The 25252-nt window shown below is 36.3% G+C and overlaps 1 protein-coding gene across 3 annotated transcripts in view; it reads left to right on the plus strand.

The window, feature by feature from the left end:
- The first annotated feature begins 3657 nt into the window (after nt 1-3657).
- Nucleotides 3658-25252, plus strand: part of LOC106876509 (FUN14 domain-containing protein 1) — a 30769-nt gene continuing 9174 nt past the window's right edge. The window contains exons 1-5 of one of the 3 annotated variants that reach the window (XM_014925086.3): nt 3658-4000; nt 10823-10972; nt 18881-18956; nt 23833-23952; nt 24987-25218. In XM_014925086.3, coding sequence (XP_014780572.1) covers nt 10836-10972; nt 18881-18956; nt 23833-23952; nt 24987-25064 — 411 coding nt within the window. In that variant the 5' untranslated portion in view covers nt 3658-4000; nt 10823-10835 and the 3' untranslated portion in view covers nt 25065-25218. Of the gene's footprint in view, nt 4001-5282; nt 5459-10822; nt 10973-18880; nt 18957-23832; nt 23953-24986; nt 25219-25252 lie in introns of those variants that run through there. The other 2 variants (XM_014925085.3, XM_089354368.1) reach the window with 2 other exon arrangements.

The following is a 25252-nucleotide window of genomic DNA, read 5'->3' on the forward strand; positions in this document are numbered from 1 at the left end:
AAAGGAACTATAACCTCCATCAATTCAAAGAACGTCTCAGTCGATGGTATGCCACGCCATGTTTTGGATGTGCGGAAGATTGTCAGTGCTTCAGAGGATGGAACCAGCTGCAGTGGGCAGGACGATGAAGACAGCAGCAGTAGGCAAGATGATGAAGGCAGCGCGCCAGAAACTCAGGCCAGTCCCGGGGTCGCACAGCGACCACAGAGGGAGCGGTACCCTCCTCCCTGGTTGGCTGATTATGAAACCAATTAAGGTAGTTCGGGAGCGAGGAGTGAGTGGGAGAGCCGGTTGAATGATCTATAGATCAGGGGGGCGTGTGGTGTTATGGCCTGTGATGAGCTGTGTGTTGTGGTGGAGAGAGGTGAAGCCAGACCGGAAGGGTCAGATCGGAAGTCGGCGACACGCGGTCGAAGGCTAGCACATCGAGTCAGTCAGAAAACAGAGAGGTTACGAGAAAGACGTGTTCTGATCAGGAGCGATCGTTTACTCCGCTGCGGTCGACAAGGTAAGGTCCAACGTTTCATTCTGTCCTTTTGCTTCTTGTTGTCTTTTTTCCTCCATCACACCACAAGAGCTGGTATAGTTCATCTCCTTTAAGATTATTGTTATATTTTCTTTGTATGGCAATAGTATGACTATTAGGTAGAAAATCATTTCTGGTGCTTTTAGAAAGGACCATTGTTGGGATCACATGGCTCTCTATTGTTCTTTAACCCTAACATTACATTATTTAATATGTTTACCCTCTACAAGATAGTATTGTGTAATTTCAGGTTAATCTAGTTGCTGTTTCTAGCAGGCCAAACAACTACACAGAGACTTTTTTGTTTAATTATGAAAACCAGTTGCTCAATGTACTACCTTTTACTTATACCACTTTTGTTAATGATGTCTCAAATAGAGTATACTAGTGGAAAAAGTTTTCTAGTAAACCTTCAACTGATCAATATCAATCAGTCAATCAATCAATCATTCAATCCAGTCAAGCAACTTGCTCAGCCCAATGCAACTCCTCCATGCCAGATGTCCCAATCAAGAGATGTGACATGAACAGATACCTATTGTTCCCAGGTTTGCTCTGACCAGGAGCAGTATCATCTGTCAGAATCCCAGCTATGGATAAAATACATGTTACTACCCAAGCCAGGGTACATTTAAGTCATGGGATGCAGCACGGTGGATTTGAATATTTTGGCAAATGAATTTTACTGAATCGATGGTGAATATCACTTGATACTGAGTGGATGAACAGATTTAATAGATAGAGCTCAAAAGTCATGGCAAAACCTCCAGAGTTTTGCCATCAGTTAATACAGTGGTTCTCAACCACTGTTTTACTTATGGACTCCTTTGATTCCTATTTTACTTTGGTGGATCCCCATAGCTTTCAATATTTAAAAAATGCTATTGCATTTTTATAATTAAATATTAATATTGTATAAGAATATTATAAAAGTATAACTAATTTATAAAACACATAAACTTTAACAACTAAATTCTATGGAAAATTAATGTTAACTTATAAAATAAGTCACAAATAAACAAGGACTTATTTACTAAAAGCAAGATACAACTTTAGTGCTATTTTAATTAATGTGAGTCTTGTGGTTGATGCTGCTCTTTTAGTTTTATAATATTCAGCTCCAACATTGTCAATGATAATCAAAGATAGTGTAAAAACGACCGTGTGAACCAAGGAGATGGTGATGAATGGAACAGGCTCCTTTTAACGCGTCGCACGGTCGACACAAAATATATAATATAACATAAGAGAACTCACATGTGAAATGCGAGGAAATGCCAGCAAGGAAAGAGAGAGACACAACCGTGGCGGGGAGAAGATATATAAAAAAAATGTAGTATTACTTTTGGCATTCAGTCTTACTGTTTTTGACCAGAACAAGTCTTGATAAAATATTCGAAATAAGGTAAGTTCATAAAGAAAGTAAGTACTGAAGATCAATATAAAGATCTCCACCTGTTAACACAAAAAAAAAAAAAAAAAAAAAAGAAATTAAAAACCCCCCAGCCTACTGGGTGTTGACAACTGTGTAGAAAACTAATATGATAAAAACAATTTGTGCAAACGAACTTAGTGGGTGGGGAGAGGACTTTCGGAAAATTCACAAAATCCGATTTTTCCATCATAACTTTAAGGAAAATGGACATATATTGATTTTTTTTTCTTTTACGGAATCCCACGTTTTTGGTTATGGAGGATCCGATTCTGAAAAGAAATTTTCAAAAATCGCATTTTCAAAACTTCAAATCCCCCCCCCCCCCCCCCCCCATCCCTCTCTTCATTTTTCATTTTTTCTGGAATTTTTTTTTTTTATGTGAAATACGTAGAAAAATACAAAGGTTAGGATTCTGAAAAAAATTTGTTTGTAAAATTTTAATTTTTCAACAAAAATGGTGCCCCAGCTCATGAGCTGAAACTAGATAAAATGAAAAAATATAAATACACCAACCCCTCCCCTTCCATTTCTACGGCCTTGGCCTTCAAGAAGGTTATCTACATGCTAGAAATAACAGCCAAATCTCACAAAACTGCGATAACATAATGAACACCTATCAGACTGTTTTTTTTCCGTTTTAGTGACCGGGCGCTACCGTGATCCTTTAACTGTTTCACTATAACATACAGAAACAGACAAAACAACCTTTCATTTTCACTTTTAGACAGCAGGGAAGGAAGAGTTTTAGGTTGGAGTTTTTCATAAAAAATCTGAAATTAAAATTTGAATTTGTGTTTATTTTTTCCATATTCTTAATCTCTGTATTTTCCCACGTAGATTGATTGAAAAAAAAAAAGAATTCGAAAAAGTTTAAAAAAAAAAAAAAATTTTACGTGAATTATTTTGTCATATTACTACGAGAAATTATTCTGAAAGAAATCTTAGAAGAAAGGTGAGTAGATTGATTACATACTTTTTTCATTATGTTATCGCAGTTTTCTGAGATTTGGCTGTTATTTCTAGCATGTGGATAGCCTGCTTGAAGGCCAAGGTCGAAGAATTGAAAATTTGAAAATGCGATTTTTGAAAACTTTTTCTCAGAATTGGATCCTCCATAACCAAAAACGTGGGACTCCGTTAAAAAAAAAAATCGAGATATATCCATTTTCCCTAAAGTTATGACGGAAAAATCGGATCTTGTGAATTTTCCGAAAGTCCCCCACCCAAGTTCGTTTGCGCAAATTTTTTTTGTCATATTCGTTTTTTTTTTTTTTTTGTCTTTGTTAACGGGTGAAGATCTTTATATTAACCGTCCTGAAGTTTTAACGATTAAAAATTAAATTTTTTTTTTTTTTAGATAATTTGATAATTACATATATAATACGTATGTATTAACCATTTGGAATTGATAGCTTCCGTCTCCTCCTTCGCAGCAATCGCCACTATTGAGGGAGAAGACTTGTTTCAGAAGCCAACCGGTGTGTAAAGGCTTCATATGCTAGAAATACCAGCCAAATTTTCCTTAAACCTTAGCTTCTTAAAAAAGCAATTTTGATATGTGCGAAAGTGAAATTGTCATATCTGTGTATAATTCAATAAATAATTCGTTAAAAATTTTAAAATATGTTATAATTTGAGTAGGAGTTTAATTTTAAGTAAACTGTTTTCTTTTGAGCAAAGAATCCTGAGCTACATTATCCGTTGGGTAATGTGTTTCTGGGTTCTCAACATATAAGTAAAAGACTCGATTGTCATGACCAGAATGCCTATGGTCGTGAGATTACTAGATCCGGGCTAATCGGAGTCGAAAACCAAGAATTTCTTGCTGCTTCGTCATGATATTAAAGTAGTATCTCTAACTACTAATTCTCCCCCTTGGTTCATATCGAAAGTTTCAGCTGATGCCCAACTTTTCGAAGAAAAAAATCAAGGCCATGTTTCTCATAACCTTCGTTTGTTCTTAGCACATATTGGCAGCGAAACAAGTCTGAATTGCATCAACATTGGAGAAGACACTCATATTTTGGCTTCTAAAAGCTGTAAGTTTTTTTGTTTTTTGATTGGCATTTAATATTCTTAATTGTTTGTGAAATATGTACAGATTATTTTCTAGATTTAGGCAAAATTACTTAACAAAAAAGTTAAGTAATTTTGCCTAAATACTCTTCAAGCATCAGCTCCAACTGCATACCTAGTCACTATCTTTCATCGTATCATATTCTAGATTTTCTATTTTTTTATGTTGCTCATTTTTTAACCCTTGTTTTTGTGTAACATTTTTAAAAAATACCATTTGTCCCTTTTTAATTAATTCATTTCAAAGTGGCAAACCAAGTTTATTAATTTACAGACTTAAGTGTCAGAAATAAAAGAATTCAGTTGTTCCTCGACTTAAGCAAATAATTAGTGGCCCGTGCTGATTTGACACTAGGGCAGACTCGATCGAGCAAATCTTTGATCAAAAGATGCTTTTGTTGTCAACTCGCCGTTTATACAAACTGTCATTAATTGAAGAATTGTGTGGTTCGAACAAACTTATAATGAAAGTGTATTTGTCATGACCTTCACGTTTTTCTTCCCGGCGTAGTGTCGGTTATTATTCGATGTCTCCTATCTTATTTTATGTTTATAGGATGTAAAATAGGACGATATGTTTGCTAATTTCAGTAATGCATTGTAACCATTGACGTTTGAATATCAGAGAAAAATTTCAATGCTCAATTTTGTGAAATTGTTCCATTATGAGAGCTAAATCGAGTATGGAGATGTGTATATTTAATTTACATTATTATTTACGATTATTTAAGGTAAAAACAAGTAAAACGCATATTCTTTTCACTTTAATGTTTTTGTATTTAATTTCGATTTGCACATGTTCGTCAATTCGCTACGATCTTTTTAAAGTAAACAAAATCAAAAATTTTAATGGGGGGGTGGAGATAGGAGGTGAAATTTAAAAAAATATATATTTTTGCATATTCATAATCTCCGACATCTTAAACGTAGAAATCTGGAAAAAAATTCTTCAAAAAAATGCATTTTTCAAGGAGAGGTGCGAAATTGCATTAGCCCCGGAAAGGATATCAAGGTTTCACTTTAGTTAACGCTTTCAAATACATGTAACGAATACATTTAAAGTCAAGTAATTTTTTCGTTATTTTTGTAGAAAAGCAATTCCTATGCTTCTTTATGTTTTTGCAAAGTATTTTCTCGATTCGGTTTTCTTGTAGAATTGTGTTGTGTAAATTAAAAAAAAAAGAAAAAAGCACTTGTCATTTTACTGTGTAATGTACATGTATTATAGTAAGCATGCGCATTGTTACTTAAACCGGAAGTAATTCAAAACTAACGAAACATCGTTTTAAGTTTAATTAGGATTGTAACTTATTTCAGTTGCGGAATGTTGAGATATTAGGAAACCCAACTAGAAGTAGCTTTGTTTATTATTTTTTTTGCTTCCTTGTTTAGTGTTAATTTTACAAGCTGTTTTGTACCTCGTAAGTATACTTTGGATATATTTTATTAATCCACTCTAGCAAACAATTTTGATGCTTTATCATCAATATAGATGGGTGACTCTCATCCATTTGATTTTTTTCATTTATTTTTTTTTTCTTTAACCAACCTCCAAAATTTCATTCATCATTTTCACATGATGTCATTATGCCCATATTTTCTCTGGGGTCACTTTCTCTCAAAAGTTCTTTCTTTTTTCTTTGTGATTGTGGAGAATAACGATCATCTTTATCTTACACTTGCTTTACGGTTGAGTGATTATAACTATTTGAAAAAAATTACTTTCTCAAGACAAATACTACAGTTTTGTGGCTTTATTCAATTCACGTTAAGTAAGATGTACAGAATACTATTCCGAACCAATACTGCTTCTGTTACTAGTAACGAATTTACTTTCATTTTTATTCACCTTATTACTTTTAATCTTAACAATGTGTATTATTGCGTATTAAAAGTCTCTTACATAACAATCACTAATACCCTAGTTTTTAATTATTTACTGTCAGAAAAATAAAAACTGGAAATGAATATAAATAAGCGTATGGCTATTTTTAACGACTATAATGATTCTACCGCAGTACAATAGTTTTCGTCGCAACACAAGACCTGAGATGAATCAAAGTAGTTGTCACATTTCCCTCTACAATTATTCAACTTGCACTCCTTCAGTAATGTATTTATATACACATGGTGTTAAATTTGTGGATTACACTGCCGAATTATCAAAGTTGCTCACTAGCATGATATAATTTATTTTGTTTATACGTAACCCTTTATTTCCTCTTAAAACTATTTCTATAAATGTTATTTTTATGCATTCAGATAAAGAATAATAGATTACTTTATTAGAAATGTCTAAGAAGTATGACCTGTACACCCTTACATAAACCACAGGGAAAGTGACTTAAACTGAAGCAATGTCTTAAAGACTTGTAACCGAATGGTTCTCAACCATTTTTTACTTATAGACCTCTCGGTTAATGTTTACAAACTCTAGTCTAGACATCCCAGTGTTAAGAATCGTAATAGTTAATATGCTTAGTAGTCTGCACTGTTGGCAACAAAGAGTTTGTCTCCAAAGCAGACGTGTAAAATCAATATGTTTGAAAAGTGTAATACTTCATGGTGATGAGATAGGTGCATTGATTCTGCAGAGGCAAGCACAAGTGAACTAAGAAAGTTACTGGGGAATAAAGCTATTAGGCAATGTATGTTGGCTATGTAATGTTCACTTGCAAGAATGGCAGAGCACAAGTTAACTAAGAAAAATAAGACAGCGACTAGTTAAGCATTAAAAGCTTCAATGTATGTAGGAGAGATGCTTGCACTAGTATTAATGTGAATGGATGCTAAATGCTGGGTACAAAAACTGCTAAATAGCTGTTAGAGGAAGGACAGTTAAGAAACGTTTAACCTTTTTGATACCAACTTATCTGAGACTATTACTGGTTCTTGAATACAAAAATCACCTGCTCATTTAAACAAAACTCTTCGAACATAAATTTCCTGTATTTGCCTTTTTGTTATGTACAAAAATTAATCTGATGTCTACCACTAATGAAAAACTTATTTGTACTAAACTTATCCAAACTCGTCACAAAAATATGGCCATGAAAGAGTTAAACTGTAGTTAACATATTCTCTCTGATGCAGCCCAAAAATGTGTACAAATTTTAGTACATTAAAAACAGAGATGACAACAGCAGGTGTGTAAATAGCTAAAGACTATATACATATCTGATACTTTTATTGAATTCGTAGAGATCATTGTCATACTCAAAACTTATGTCAGTTATTTCATGCTAAGATTAAATCTCACCATTTTCACATTTACTTTAAATACTTTCCATTGAAAATTTTGTGTATGTCATCTCTTTTGTGAGTGGGGAGATTAGTTTTACAATTGTATGTGCATATCACCAACCACATTACAGCATAGACTGGTTGTCTTTATTATGTCACCAGCATTAGTGATGTTTTCCATAGTATGAAAAAAGAATCTTTTTAATTTTCTATCAATTTTATCCTGAGTTACTGCTAACTTAAATGGTTGTCTGTATTCCAGTTTGTTCCCTCTGAAATGTTAAAGTCACTTTGTACATATTAACTAAGCCTCTGATTTTCCTTTTACTAATGTATCCATAATGGTTGTCTACTTCATCAATTGTATCATCATCATCATCGTTTAACGTCCGCTTTCCATGCTAGCATGGGTTGGACGATTTGACTGAGGACTGGTGAAACCAGATGGCAACACCAGGCTCCAATCTAATTTGGCAGAGTTTTTACAGCTGGATGCCCTTCCTAACGCCAACCACTCAGAGAGTGTAGTGGGTGCTTTTACGTGTCACCCGCACGAAAACGGCCACGCTCGAAATGGTGTCTTTTATGTGCCACCCGCACAAGCCAGTCCAGGGGCACTGGCAACGATCTCACTCGAAAATCCTACGGGAGCCAGTCAGGCGGTACTGGCAACGGCCACGCTCAAAATGGTGCATCTCATGTGCCACCCGCACAAGAGCCAGTCCAGGGGCACTGGCAACGATCTTACTTGGCTTGCCGGGTCTTCTCACGCACAGCACATTTCCAAAGGTCTCGGTCAGTAGTCATCGCCTCGGTGAGGCCCAATGTACGAAGGTCTTGCCTCACCACCTCAGCCCAGGTCTTCCTGGGCCTACCTCTTCCACGGGTTCCCTCAACTGTTAGGGTGTGGCACTTTTTCACGCAGCTATCCTCATCCATTCTCACCACATGTCCATACCAGCGCAATCGTCTCTCTTGCACACCACAACTGATGCTTCTAATGTTCAGCTTTTCTCTCAAGATACTTACACTCTGACGGGTATTCACATTGACATTACACATCCAACGGAGCATACTGGCTTCATTCCTTGCGAGCTTACGTATGTCCTCAGCAGTTACAGCCCATGTTTCACTGCCATGTAGCATGGCTGTTCGTACGCATGCGTCATACAGTCTGCCTTTTACTCTGAGTGAGAGTCCCTTTGTCGCCAGCAGGGGTAAGAGCTCTCTAAACTTTGCCCAGGCTATTCTTATTCTAGCAGCTACACTTTCAGTGCACCCACCCCCACTACTAACTTGGTCGCCCAGATAGAGGAAGCTATCGACTACCTCTAGTTTTTCACCCTGGAATGAGATAGAAGTTGTTTCCTGTTTGTTTACTGTCTTTATTGCACCTGAACATCTGCCACAAACAAAAACTAACTTGCTAGTTAACCTGCCTTTGATGTTGCTGCACCTCTTATGTGTCCATAGCTTGCACCGGGTACATATTGTATAATTTTTATTGTTACCTATTTTCTTTGTTTCTATTAATTTTCAGCTTATTCATATGATAATGTATGATACAAATATTTTAAAATTCCATTTGATTAGTCCAGTTAGATTTTACTTCAGTTTTGACAGACATGCAATGAAATCATAAATTCACTGATATATTTGTAGTACCAAATATCATAGATTTGTGAATGCTAATGAATTTAGATTTTTTTGGACATAACTTTTTCATTCTTCTGTGAATAATTTTTACCATTATTTGTCACTACTATACAATGATGTTAAAGGAGGAATTTATTTTAGAACTCAATGAATTTGAGAATGCTTCATAATCACAAGTGAATCATGAAGGAGTTTCTACATGGCTGCTCAACTTGCTAGAAGTAACCAAATTTCCCTTACATTATACTTACACCATCTTAGAAACAGACACATTGGATAATGTGATCTTTGGTTCCCTGCATGTAGAAAAAGGATTGAGTTGTCATAGCTGGACTACCATTGACAATAGGTGTGCTAGGCCAGGGCTTATCTGTAGCTAAACAAGCTTCATTTGATATTTAGATTTAGTATTCCCATTCAGAGATTTGTTGATATCCATATAAGAACTGAAACATTAAAATTTGATTTTAAAAAGTGTTGAAGAACTAGATCAAGGAAGACTCTCTTAAATGCATATAAAAGAATTGAAGATGGGGGAGAAATACATAAGTTTTATTAGCAGAGTATTCCATGGAGTATAAAGTTTTTGTCAATGTAAACTTAGTACTTCTTGATGTGGATTGTTACATATAGAAAAGCTTTGAAAACTTGTGCTTCAATAATTTATCATTAAAAGTTTTCTGACCCATTTAGATGTTGCTGATATGGAAAACTAATATGATGAATAAGCATTTACTTTAACATTCAGATTACTCTATCAAATATAATGTTTATTCATTTACATTGTTACGAAATAATCACGCATTGTTTTAGAGCTTTGAGATTTTGACGATCTGATTGTTTATAGAATGACATTGTAGGTGTGAGAGGCCAGATCTGGCCGTTTTGAACATAAAATAGGTAGAATATCTGGGTCAGATATGACCGGTTTAAATGTTAAAGGGTTAAGAACATCCAGCTGTAGAAACCATGCCAAAACAGACAAATGGAGCCTGGGCAGCTGTTTCAGCTGGCCAATTCCTCTCAAGCCATCATGGAGAATGGACATTGAAAGATGATTGTTTAAATATTGGATTCCTTAGGTAAAAGGCCAATTTTGTAAGAAGGGATATAAAATTTTAGTGACCTTGTGAGTAAGAAAAGATAGATATAACTAAGATTTAACCCTTTTGATATGAACCCACCTGAGACTACCCTTGTTTCTATGATACAAACAACTTGTTTCAAAGTGATCTAAATTGAAATTTCAACCCTTTAGTATTTAAACTGGCTTACATCCAGCCCAAATATTCTTCTTGTTCTATGTTCAAACCAGCCAGATCTGGCCTCACACATCTAGTCTACAACGTCTTTCTGAAAATAAACAAACACATCTTGATAACTATGAGACAATGTATGATTAATTTAAAACACTGTGAACAAATAAGCATTACATTTGATAGAGTAATCTGAATGCTAAAGGGTTAATGTTCCAAACAGCAGATTAATTAATGTAAAAATTGTTTCACTACATTTTTCATTCTTTTCAAATTTAATTGAAACAAAGCAGTGTATAGCACTTCCCAAACTCCTTCCTACCAAAGAACTACTAGACTCTGGGAAATTTTTCCTAAAGGGAATACCAACCATATTGACCTCATTAATCTGAAGGCCTGCAGAGGTCATGAGCAGCAATCTTCCTCTGCCAAGTGAATTTTGAAAACAAATACAGTAAAGAAAATAGAATAATATAACAGTGACTTTACTTACAAAATGCTTTTAATTATTATTCAAATCAAACCATTTTATATTGAAATTAGAAAGTAAAATGTTATGGTATTAATATTTCAGTACGCACCATTAAAACATATTTATTGAATCTTTATCTTAACTTTATATTTTGCTAGCAAATTCTGAAGCATGGCAGATTCTGATGCTCCTGAAATATTGGATATTACTACGTACACAGCAGACAAACGTTGGCTAGAAAATATATTTCGTGATGTTTCTAAATTGTCTGTAGCTAAGCAGACTGTGGTTGGTGGTATATCTGGCTGGTAAGTAAGCCTTATCATAAATAATTTACTTCAATTGAAGTCTGAGAAAATATGAAAACAAAAAAATTTGATTCACTGGCTATATTGTTGAGAGATTTGCATCACAACCACATGATCTGGGTTCATCTGCATAGGTGCACTAATGACTTGTAAGTGAAAATTTATAAACAGAAAAATATGCAGAAGTCTTATATATGTGTGTGTGTGTGTGTGTTCCTTCTGTTTATTTTTTCCATACTGGCATGAATTAACCAGATGCTTTTCCTCCCACTATCCTTTATTGTCTTCAAGTAAGAGATCTCCTATTTTATTTGCCTTTCAAGATGCAATATTACAAAGCTAGTTGACAATTTGTTGACAAGAGAAATGACATTTTCACTGTTTACAAAACAAGCACACACACACACACTCACATATTTTTCTTTCTTAGTAATTAGACTAGTTATGGGGTGAGCAGATAGCAGAAGAAATCTTCAGAGGAAGAACTCTTGTCAGGCAAGTGTTTGGTCCATTAGTTCTTAAGTTCATGACTCCTAGGTGTCTTACTGTTTTTGAAATGCCACTTTTAGTGGGGATTGAACTCAGAACATTTAGGTGATTTTCTTTCCTTGAATTGTGGTGTATATCATTAGGTCATGATATGACCACTGCAAGAACTGATGCTGTGAATCAAACTGGGTTTCTTTCCTATTATGTTTAACAGCTTGTAGTATTCCTTTCCAGCTCTAGCTATCATTTCACTATGCCCACAGCCACATTGACTTCTTCACATCTGTTCTTTTGTGACCTTTGATTCCAAGATGACCTAGTAGTGGGCATATGGAAGCTGCAACAAATCCTCATGTGCCAGCTTACATTGTCTGTACTGTGTAACAGTACCCTCCTTTCATCAATTTATTCTCAAAGTCACCTTCATCTTAAACTGATGTTGTTCATCTACTTGATAATCATAAGGAACTCTCAGCTCAACCAAGATGATTCTGGCATCGGATTTCAATCATAGGATAATATCTGATCTTTGTCCTTTCATATGGATGAAATGTGAATAGTCTTTATGCTAATCTGGGACATCTGCAAATATTTATCATTCCCCTTAAAGTTCAAATAGATTTTGTCTGACCTAAACTTCATTCCTAAACATCTTTTTGGATCCAAACCACTTCTTCCTTTCTGTTACAAATATCAGAATTACATCTGACCCTTGATTGATTGAATTAGCTCTTCTGTTGTGTCTCTATGTGTATTTTCCTTTGGCAAGAGCATTTTATGGCACTAAGAACATACTTCATTGTTAGTGGTTTGTACTTGCATAAAGGACTGCTTGGATCCTTCTTTTTGCCCCATTTCATAAGGTTGGGTCTTTGATGAAAGCAGATCATGTGTGGCTCATATGATGAAGCTCAACCTGAGTGATGCCGTCTTCCACACATTGTTCCATGTAAGCGATTTTTGCAATGACTCATCCTAATTCATCCACTGTCCTTGTTGAGACCATTTTACTGCTTTTGTCCTCTCCTTTCCTTACTTCCTGAATTACCTAGTCTTGACAGTTCCTATCCATAGTCTTTGACCACTGTTGCATTTTGCTTGTACCTAATCCTTGTTTCCCTATCTGGATAAATCCAAAGACATCTTTAAAAGCAAGTTTTCTTTAGCATCTGATGTGACTTCTAGGACCTTCCATTTCCTGCCAGTTTTTAGGGCAGGCTGTACTGATCTGATCACTCTGTCTTTGAAGCACTCTAACATCTGCAGTCTCATTTTCCCTGCTTTGTATTCTTCTACAATTGATTTAAGTGACAATTTCCTGATGAATTTGTTATCTTTGCCTCTGTTGCCTCAATTGACCTTGTGGCAATTTCATACATGAGTGGTGACCACAGTGACATTGGTATAAGCAAATGTTGGAGATGCCACATTTTCTATTTCCCCAGCAATTGGTAACAGTCAATCTTAAGACCTTCATCTGCTGTTTGAGCAGATTCTTTCACTTGTTTAGTGTATTTCAATGACTCGTCTTACCATCTCCCCAGACTTTTCACAGGCTGTTCTGATAATGTGCTGCTTGAGTTGAGAGGGATTGCAATATATGTTCCAGTATCTGATGGCCCACATCTCATTTACCTTCTTCAGATGCCCACCATCTCCATCTATTTTCCCTCAGGTCACTCTTCCACTGACGTCCATCACTCACTCTCTTTCCATATCATCTACAACTATTTACAAGCAAAATTACCTCCCCCTCTGTATATTGCTAGCTGGTACTCCCTCTCCTCTATGTCACTCCTAACTGACATCCATTTTACTCTCTTCACCAGTCCTACAGCAGCTCCTACTTGCTGTCTCCTTATCTGCAAATAGCTAGCTGCCATTTCTCTATGCCACTACCTTACCCAATCTCTAGTTATCATCTACTCTCCTCTACCTTCCATTCAACTCATATTTATCACCCAGTGCCAAATGCTTTGTCCCTCGTTTATCATTGAGTATATCCGTACCCCTAACAATCCTTCACTCTCTATATATATACTCATGCAACTTCTATTCATCCATTCTTCCTGTTCTGCTTCTGGACCTACCATGACACCTCATCACCACCATCTTCAGCTGCACTCAGATTACTCCTACTTACTCTTGTATTGGGTTGGCAACTAAGTTCCCACCGTTTTTTTTAAATTAAAATTTTTTAAAAGGTTTAATAAAAAATAATAATTAATCAATCAATAATGTATTCGCTCTTGTTGTTTACAACGTTCGACAAGATTTTCAATACTGCATTGGTAGAAATCACCTGATTTTGACTCAAAAAATTGATCCAACCAACCTCTCATTTTTGCCTCAGATTGAACAAACTACGACATAGCATTTGAAAGATTTCAAAAGAGGTGGAAATCTGTTGGTGCCAAACCAGGAGAGTACGGCGGGTGTGGCAGCACTTCTCAGCCATGTGTTTAAATGGCTTCCTTGGTCATATTGGCGATATGAGGGCGGCGTTCTCGTGCAGCAGAACTCCATGCTGCCAATTAGGTCTTTTCTCTTGAATAGAGTTCCATGTTGACTATTTGGTTCCATTCAAGCAATTCGTAATGGATAATCCCTTCCCAGTCCCACCATACGCACATCGTTTTATGCAGATGAAGATCTTGTTTCATGCGCGGTGTCACTTGTTTACCGAGGCTAAGCCATTCCTTACGCTGCTTCATATCGATGTACAAACACCATTTTTCATCGCCAGTAACGATGCGGTAAAGAAATCGTTGCTTGTATCCATGAGTTGAGCGATGATGAGCAAGCAAACTAGCGGAGATTGTGGCTCGTTGATTTTTGTTGTCACTTAAAGCATGTGGAACCCATGCTCCATACTTCTGAACCTTTCCCATCGAGTGAAGATGCTTCTCTATAGCAGTGTGGGAGCATTCCATTTTCTCTGCTAGTTCCCTTGTCGTTTGACGAGAATTTTCATGCAAAAGTTGGTTTAATCGCTCTTCATCGAACTCAACTGGACGGCCAGAATGAGGTGCATCTTTGAGATCAAAATTTCCATTTTTGCACTTGGCATACCAATCACGAGTGGTTCTTTCAGCTATAGCACCCTCTCCATACACAGCACAAATGTCGCGAGCAGCTTTTGCGAGATTAGAGCCTTGATTAAAAGCAAAAAGAAGGTGGTGTCGAAAATGTTCGTTTTTCTTAACTTGACATTCCATTTTAATGATCTGAAAATCAACAAAAATTAACTAACAGTAACTAGAAAAAAAAACAAAATGGTTTCCAAAATGATTCAAAAATAGAATTCTTGAAAAAAATAGATTCCAAAATTTAAAAAAACAGCAGGAACTTAGTTGCCAACCCAATATAATGCTAACACCCACGTATTTCTTCTATAGCAAGAAATCTGTTCCAGTCTCTTCCTTCATACTTTAACCTTTCATCACCTTAAAGCAATCTACCAGATACTATTACATTACTGTCAGTTGGCTGCCTTACATCATTGTTTTAGCATCCACTTTTCCATGCTTGTACAAATTGGACAGAGTTTATTCAAGCACTTTTTGTACAGCCTGATGCCTTCTTGATGTTAAGACGCTTCAAAAACAGTGTGATCAGATCAGTACAGCCTACCCTAGGAACTGGCATGGCCTAGAGACCACAACAAATGCTAAAGAAAACTTGTCTCTGAGGCAGTTTTTGCATGGCCTGATGCCTTCCTGTTTCCAAGCTAGATGATGTTTCTTCAAGGCCAAACATGTTTTCACAGAATATTGGAAATGAATGATACTGCTTGTATGACAGTGACATTCATTTATAACTATCATGCAATGTCAAAACAGAGAGACACATAACCCACCCCACCTATGTATATGTGGTGGGCTTTTTGCTGTGCAATGGGACTGAACCACAAACCATGTGACGTGTGTGTGTGTGCATATATATATATCATATATATATATATATATATATATATATATATATATATATATATATATATATATATATAGTTTTGACACATCTAGCATCGACTCCTCTTGTGGGACACACAAAAACTGGTTCAAGAGTATCCAGTGGTGCAGACATATCTCATCCGGTGATAAAGAAATTAAAAAAAAAGTTGTTAAAATGACTGTTCCACAATGCAGCTTTCTGTTTTGTAGAGAGTAAAACAGCAAGACAGAAGATAATTCTTCATATATAGAGAAGATCCAAAAATAAAATTGCAGAAGACAAAAAGAGAAATGAACACAATCCATTGAGAAAAGTATGGCCAATTCTTTCTGGCCTGCATTCTTTATCCGAGTGATTTCTCAAATGGTAACATTGTGGTGGTATACAACGTGTATCGCAGTTGTAGGAATTACGGTGCATAGATTGGAATGCGGTTTGTATTTTTTTCCTGGCCCCTATAGTTACCGAGAAAATCGATTAAAACAACTTGCGTGTGAGTTTGTGTCACTGAGGCCATTCATACATACATAACCACTCTCTCTCTTTCTGTCAATCACTCACTACAAAAGCTGAATGAAAAATTTCAGTTATCTCTCTCCTTCTCTTTCTTTCACTCTCTCTCTCTTTCTCATATACACACACACCATCAACATTACCCTCTCTGTCTCTTCACACACACACAAAAGCAATTCATATACACACCACACATTCTGTCTCGCACATCCTATCAAACAGACACAAGCACATTAATTCTTCCGTCTCACGCCAACTTTAAAAGAACTTCACTCATACAACCGCACTCTCTCTCTGTCTCTTTTGCTTTCACGCCGACTTCAAAAAATCTCCTTTTTTCCCCAACCACATATTAAAAAAAAAATATTTTCACTTCTCCGGGCGTTTCTATTACTGACAAATTCACAACAATTCGACTCAAGAGACAAACACAAACCACCTCATGCTGACTGCAAAATTCCTGCCAAATTATCCGCAAAAACACACACACATACACACACGTCCATTTCATATATCTTCTTTCAATTTCTGCTCTTTGATTAGACAGACGTCCACTACAATAGCTCTCAGCTACATTTTGTTCTCTAAAAAGGTCCGTGTCTATTTTTTCTATAAACATATAACGACTTATTCCATACTTCTCCACTTAGCTTTTATCTTCACTTTTCTTAAATTGGACACGTCTGCTATTAAGTTGCAGAACTCTGGCAGTACAGTTACAAATCATTTCTGCTATACTTCTTACATACAGTGAAGAATTCCGGGTAGAGGTAGGGGTCCATTAAGGTTCAGTGCTCAGCCCTCTCCTATTTATCATAGTCCTCCAGGCAATAACACAGGAATTCAAGACAGGTTGCCCCTGGGAGCTCCTCTATGCTGATGACCTTGCTCTAATTGCTGAGTCACTATCAGAACTAGAGGAGAAATTTCAGGTGTGGAAGCAAGGATTAGAATCGAAGGACCTGTAGAAAAGGCGAAGGTAGAAACTCCATAAGATGTACCTAGTGTAAGCTATGGACACATAAGAGGTACAGCAATATCAAAGGAAGGCTAACTAGCAAGATAGTTTTTGTATGTGGCAGATGCTTAGGAGCAATAAACACTGAAAATGTGCAGAAAACAACCTTTGCCACACTTCAGGGAGAAAAACCAGAAATAGTTGATAGCTTCCGCTACCTAGGTGACCAAGTTTGTAAAGGGGGAAGGTACGCTGAAAATGTAGCTGCTAGAATAAGAATAGTTAGACCAAAGAAGTATCAGTTGTGGTGTGCAAGAGAGACGATTGTGCTGGTATGGACATGTGGCAAGAATGGATGAGGATAGCTGTGTGAAAAGTACCACACCCTAGCAGTTGAGGGAACCTGTGGAAGAGGTAGACCCGGGAAGACCTGGGATGAGGTAGTGAAGCACGACCTTCAAACTTTAGGCCTCACGGAGGCAATGACTAGTGAGCGGGACCTTTGGAAATATGCAGTACGTGAGAAGACTCGGCAAGCCAAGTGAGAGCATAATCTGTGGCCTCTGCCAGAAGTGTAGCCAGCTCACTTATTCATATCTTTACTTCATTGGATACTAAACTCTGCTTGCGAAGACCTGTTGGAGCAAGTGAAATCGAAATCGTAATTGAACCATATTCGGTGACTGGCACCTGCGCCAGTGGAGCACTAACAGCAGTGTTCAAGCGTGTTCATTGCCAGAGCAGCTGTCTGGCTTCCATGCTAGTGGCTCGTAAATAACACCATTTGAGCGTGATCCTTACCAGCATCGCCTTGTACCACTTGTGCTGGTGGCGCGTTAGAAAATCATTTGAACGAGGTTGTTGCCAGTGCCGCTGGACTGGCTCCCGTGCAGGTGGCATATATAAAACACCATTTTGAGTGTGATCGTTGCCAGTACCGCGTGACTGGCCCTTGTGCTGGTGGCACGTAAAAGCACCCACTACACTCTCGGAGTGGTTAGCATTAGGAAAGGCATCCAGCTGTTGAAACTCTGCCAGATCAGATTGGAGCCTGGTGCAGCCTTCTGGCTTGCCAGTCCTCAGTCAAATCGTCCAACCCATTCTAGCATGGAAAGCAGACGTTAAACAATGATGATGATGATTGAATTAGCTACACAATGTATATTCTATTAATTTCTAAAGTGTATTGTGATTATAACTTTTGATTATAAATTTGGTCTGGGTTGTCGTCATATAATATCCATCATGCTTTTGGTGTGTTTGGTATGTGTTTCTAAGGCATAAACATCTTGAAAGAATTGTTTTCCTTGTTCGTTGCTTATTATTCTTTTACTTGCTTCAGTCATTTGACTGTGGCCATGCTGGAGCACCGCCTTTAGTCAAACAAATCGACCCCAGGATTTATACTTTGTAAGCCTAGTACATATTCTATCGGTTTCTTTTTGCCGAACTGCTATGTTACGGGGACACAAACACACCAGCATCAGTTGTCAAGCAATGGTAGAGAGACAAACACACACACAAACATATGTACATACATATATATATATATATATATATATATATATATATATATATATATATATATACACACACACACGACAGGCTTCTTTTAGTTTCCGTCTACCAAATCCACTCATAAGGCTTTGGTTGGTAAGCAAGCTACACACAGCCACTCGCCACATTGTTCAAATGTGCTTTCTCTTTCAACGGTACAATTTAAGAGAAATTTGGCTGCTATTTTCAGCATAACAAGTGACCACGAAGAGATTTCCTCATTGGCTCAAATTTTCCCTTTTGCATATTAGCATGGTAGAAATAATGATAATGTAGGTTGAAGCAAAACAGAAGTGTGTATAATATTGGTGTATTGTATTTCAGGAAAGTAGTAAAATAGATGACTAAGACACTGTGGTTAGATACAGTATTGTAAAGCAGTGCAAATATTTAATTTACTATATGAAGATGTTATTCTTTTCTTTTATACATAATAGGTGTGCAGGAATGCTTTTTGCAAAAGTAGGAAAAGTTGCTGCAGCAACTGTTGGAACAAGTCTTTTACTCTTACAGGTAATATCAAATTTCCTTTTTTACTTCCTTTTATGTTGTTCATCAAGTCCACCTTTGCTGTACATCCACCTGTGGGTCAAAAAATATATTACCAGTCAAGTACTGGTGTTGATTTAATCAAATAACCCTTCCTTAAATTAGGGAGAATCGTTGGAGTATTGAAACTTCAGGTAAATGTTTTGGTGCTTTAGGATCAACTCCCACTTAAGCAACTTTACCTGTCATCTTTCCAAAATCAATAAAATGAGGTACCAGTTATGTACTTAGGGCTATATAATTTTCTGTTCATTCCCACCAAACTTTGAGACCTGTTGCCTATAAAAGAAATTATTGCTCGATCATCATTATTTTTGTCTGCTCTTCCGTGCTTGCTTGGGATGGGCAACAGGTTTAGTGGAACCAAAGGCAGGCTGACAGTGAATAAAAACTTTGTGACAGATTCACTGTCAGAGCATTGCTCTGAAGAAGTAGTTGATAGCTTTTTCTCCGTAGGTGACTTAATTAGCAGTGGAGGAGGGTGTTCTGAAAGCATAGTAGTCATAATAGGGTGGAAAAGTTTAGGGGAATATTACCCCTGTTGAAAAACGAGATTGTCTTTGTTGTTAATGACCTAGTCTTTATTGTTGAGTCCACAACATCTTGACATTTGCTGCATTTCTTTGTCATCTCATTTGTGATGTCCAGCATCCTGAAATCAACTTTCACTACTTCCTCCTTTAAACTTTCTCTCCTAAGGTTTCCTTCCTCTTGGATCTCTTGGTACCTTTTTATCCCTTTATCATCTCCATATTGCCAGCCAAGGTAATAGTCCCCTAAACTTTTCCATCCTATTCTTATTACTATGCTTTAGAACTGCTGAGTAGCTGCCTAGGTAACAGATACTGCCAGCTACTTTTATAGTCTTCAGAGCATTACAAAGAATTACCAGTACTCCGACTGCTTACTCCCTTAAATCTACCTCAAAATCTTCATCCACTGTCAGCACACTCATAGACCAGTCTGAGTTCATTGTATAGAATTTCCACTCACTCTGCATGTTGAACAATGTCATTTCCTTGATGGCAGCAGAATTGTCCTTTTTTTTTCCTACTTATTAAAATCTTTTTCAAGTTTATTCTTGGTCTCATCTTTTATAGGTTTTGTTTCCACATCTGATATTTCTTCTCAAAGTCTTCTACAGATTTTACTATAAGGACTAAGCTCATCAACAAATAGTTCCCATAGACAGCCAGTTTTAAATCCCTCTGTGATAACACTTGGAAAATTTTAATTGGATTGGGAGATGAGAATCAAGCTGAGATGAATATCTATCTGCATGATAAATTCCTCACTGAACTCATTACTAATGCTCAGTTTGCTGACCGCATCTCTGTTTACCACTTTCACATGTCATTCATCTACACGTAAGTGTGTTGGAGACCATCAAATCTTGTTAAGAGCTTTCTCCAGAGCAACAGGTACTGAATATGCAGGCTTAGTCTTTGCTGAAACATTTCTCTTTGATTTCTACTGTGAGGAAAACACGTAGTACCCTGACTTGACACAAATCTGAAGTGTTTTCCTAACCACTTAGCTAATAACTTTTCTGTTACTTTCATAACATTGTCTTTCTGTTCAAAGCCTCTGTAGTTGTTACTTTCAAAAGCATTTCCTTTGCCTTTGTAGCAATTGTGAGATTAGCTTAAGCCTTGCTTCACCAGATATTTTCAGCATTTCTGAATATACCTGATGGACTCACTGCCTTCATATCCTTAATGGCTATTTTATCCATATAACTGTTCACTTCAATAATTGGTACTCTTTTGGGCATAGTTCTTCCCATACATTTTCCACTTTCAGCAGAATCTCAATATTTCAAACACTTTTCCCAAACATCTTAATTTACTTTAACATTTTGGAACATGCTTCTGATCCTCATCACAGAACACTGGTAAACTTGCTTTTTCTTTTCTCTCTCTCATCCAACTGATATAGTTCCTTGTTATCCACTTCCTGTCTTTTAATTATAATGCATTTATCTAGTGTTATTCTGTTATCAGCTAGTACCATCCTGTAGGTTGTGTCTTAAAAACTCATTGTTGTAGGTTTCTGTCTCCTCTTTATCAGAAGCATCTTCTAGGATAGTTCTAACATGTATAACAGATTGATCTTTGAGAAAGAAGGATTGGGTTAAGTGATAAGTATTTGGTAGGTTAGGATAGGGACACAATGATTGATGATAGACAAGTGAATTTTGTGGGCCAGGGTATGAAATCAGTCAGCTGTAGAGTACAGAGAACATTGTAGTAGCAATAGAAGAGGCAAGCATGTGTTGAGTGACAACATTGTTTAGTTTTAAATCCGTGTTACTGTCAGTTCTAACCCAGCTTGCAAGAACATATGCAAATTTAAAGATGTGTTCTCATATTTACTGACATGATATTCATTTTATTATCAAGAAAGAGTTATTCTTACTATCTCCTCCTTAGCGAGAGCAGAGGTATTGTTTTCAGTCATGTTTGTTTGTCCATGGACAAGATATCTCAAGAACCGCTGGATGGATTCGGATGAAACTTTCAGGGATGTTTGGCCTCATGACCGGCACAAACTAATTAGATTTGCAGGTCAATCAGGTACTGGACAAGGGTTCTGGATTTTTTTTTTTTTTTTTGCTTAATTTTTGATAGTGGTCAGGTTCACTTTTAGTATTCTCATTTAAAAAATCATCTCCATCTAATTGTTGAGAGGACGTTGGTGTTGCTTTGGTAGGTCTGTGCTGAGTGCTCATTTTCTTTTGTACTAATTTCAACCAGCAACACAAATTTTATAAACTTTGACTCTTTAGCATTCAGGTTTCTGTCAAATGTAATGCTTATTTATTCACATTGATAAAAATTAGCTTTCAGATTTTAGTGATGTATTGTTTTTTAAAATAATTTTGTATTGTAAGTGTGAGAGGCTGGATCTGGCCAATTTAATTGCTAAGGGGTTATATAAAATTGAGAGTAGTAGAAACAAAAATTAAAGTTTTAATTGTAGTTACATTTCAGTTTTAGATTTCTTTTCAACATCAAAGTGTTAACAACTTCTCAGCTAGCTCTTGACTAGAGTTACCAGATCTATTTCTTAAACATTTTTAAAAGGAAACAAATTGTGTTAGTAGTTCAAAGTGAAAATTTTGCTTGTAAATTTTAAAAATATAAGGATTGCTTGTATTTCCTCCATGACAATGGTTTATCAGCCTTGTGTTCTTTAAAAATTAATTCTCATATCAAACTGATTTTCTTCCTCCACTGATTTCTATTAGATATTAATGTGGCTATGGCCACTAGAATGAGCTATAGTTATATCAACTTGTTCGTAGGCCACCTTCACTTGCCTAATTTCTAAGTCATACATTTTATGAAACTGTCTGTGACTCAACTCAATCACTAGAGCAAGCAGCTCTTTTCAGTCATCTCCTTTAACAATGTCCATCTCATGACTCTCCTATCATGACTTTCTTTGCATCCTATACATAATAAAGCTGCCATTGTAGAATTTAACTTCAATACCAGGTCACAACAAATGAGGTTAACTCTAGCCTCATTGATGCAGCCTGCTACCAAGCCCTGGTTTTTGACTAGACCACTGATTTCTTGCAACAGATTCTCTTCATTTTCTGTCACGTGACCACACTATTCTCTGCAACTTCAATTTTTTGCCTTTCAAAGATAAGAACTTACAGGACTTCTTTAGTTTATGTCATTAGTTAGACCCCACTTGAAAATTTCACACTTTTAACTAGCCCCAAGTTTATGGTCAATGTACCTAACCATTTTAAGTTCATTTCTTTCAGTCTGTCTTATATACTGTATCGCCAACCGTCACTGCAGTTGATCGTATGATAGATGCAAGTGGGAGTGATTACATCCTCTTATATTTTCCTCAAACCTGTACACCCCTCTGCTTTGACTCACCAATTCACATCTTTGTGATAACTCCAGCAATGCTTCATTTCTGATATGTAAAACTGCTCATTCTGCTGTCCACACCATCACCCTCTCTACTTACCTTCTGCATGAGTGTAATCAACGTAGGGAGATATATTGATAGGGATCTTTTTTAAAACGGGAGCCACATTTTTCATTAATGTTTTTTATGTAGTGTTTTTGGTACCGAAAGACTTTCAAACTTCGTATACTTATCTATTTTGTGTTATAGAACAGAAAAATATTTTTGTATTCGAATTTATTTCATGTAAAAAAATTGACTTATTTCGATAATTTCAACCAATCACTGACACGTATTCAGTTGTTTACATTTACTCCTTTGGCTGATTAAGCCATAGCTTCGTTTTATTTGCTTTTTTACCCTAACCCTATCACCGATAGAATTGTTTGTTTATGTAGTCGGCACTTAATGTATATCTGCTGAATGGATGTCAGTGATGGGTTGAAATTACAGAAATACGACAACTTTAACATGGAATAACTTAGGGATGTTTTATATGACACATTCTACCAGTGTTCCAAGTTTTTCGTTAATGAAAAATGTGGCCCCCGTTTTAAAAAAGATCCATTGATAGTGAACTTGGGGCCACAAAAACATACGTGGAAAATAAGTCAATTTATAAGTATTAGGTCTAGAAATAAGCTCAACATTACTAGGGCTGGTTGTTGTTAGCAAAAGGGTTAATGCACCCCACTACCAATTATGTGAATTTACTGCATTAATAAGGTTGATGGCTTAGAAATTAGCAATGTTCTTGCAAAAACACTTAGGTGTTATCTTAGTTTCTTCTAATGGAAACAACCAAATACACATTTTTATGTATCAATCAGACAATTTGTCAGGCCCCAACAACCCAATATTTAAATTGAGACCATAATGTTTTAATAAATTTGTTATTTTATAGATAGCCCAGCATCAAGGTTATGTTACAGTAAACTGGACCAAAATTGAAAAGAGCATGCAAACGGCCAAGGTTTCTATTGAAAGAGACACCAAGAAAGCCTATCCCCATGTTGCAGCTTCAGTAAGAATAATTTATATCTTTAACTCTTTAGAATTCAGATTTTTACTCAATCAAATGTAATGCTTATTATTATTTACATCATTACTGGCATGGGTTGGATGGTTTGACATGTCCAGATTCCAGCTAGTTGCTATGGCATGGTTTCTATGACTGGATGCCAGCCGAAACAGCAAATCACATCTCTGTCCATTGTCATTTCCTCATAAGGCCCAGCATCCTAAGAACCTTTCTCACCACTTCATTCTACAGAATTATACATGCATTGTCTTGTAGCTTTGAAGTCTCAATGATCTGACTTGACTTTAAGAATGACATTGTAGACTAGATATGGCTAGTTTGAACAGAAGAGGAAGAATATTTGGACAAGATATGCCCTGCAGTCCTTCCACTTGTGCAGTGCATTTGCTCTAGAAACTGAATTATGCAATTCCAATTTGCCATGCTTGCATGGGTTGGACTAACTTTAAGGCAGTTTTTCTGTAATATGGACATCCTACCTTTCACCAACCCTCACTCATTATGAGTCTACAAGTCTAACATACCAAAACAAAAGAGTGGAAAAACCCGATACATTTTAAAAGGAGTTACAAATGTAGAATCTCCCAATCAATAATTTTTGAAGAATTCCCAAGAGATTCTATACATTTCCTTCTTTTTACATGTTATACCTTTGTAACACCTATCCTGTACTGAAACATAACATGGAATTAAGTTTGTTTTCAGTTTGTCTTCCAGATTGTAGCTGAAGACACTTGCCCCATGTGCCATGTAGTGACATTGAAACCATATGGCTGGGCCTGTGCCTAAAATTCTTTTTAATTAAATCACTGCATACAAGAGAATAACAATTTAAATAGTAAACAGATGTCCTTTCCACAACAAATCCATTTCACCTGGCTAAATTTCCTTTGAAATCACACTAAAGGATGACATTCCTATTGCTTTGTTATCTGAATTTCATTGATTCTGTGATTTCTCGCTTCAGAATTTAAATGCTAAGTTTTAAGTGTTTTTCATTCTCCATATATTTTCAGATCAAAACATTTTTCGCACAGAATGTTTTCCTGGCATCAGGTTTTGCTGGTGGTTTTCTGCTTGGATTATCATCATGATGTCTTTACAATTCCTTTTCTTCTCTAATAAACCATACAAATATATAATTCAATATAAGAACCTTTTACTTTTTTTTAAAATAAACTGTAAATATGACATGCATTTCTAATGAAACAAATGTTTCTTATTAAAAAGGTGACCACTCCACTAAAATGCTTCGTTTTCTTTATAAATGGTTGTAATGCTA

This window comes from Octopus bimaculoides, chromosome 1 (assembly GCF_046866305.1).
Source record: "Octopus bimaculoides isolate indiv1 chromosome 1, ASM4686630v1, whole genome shotgun sequence".
Lineage (NCBI taxonomy): Eukaryota > Metazoa > Mollusca > Cephalopoda > Octopoda > Octopodidae > Octopus > Octopus bimaculoides.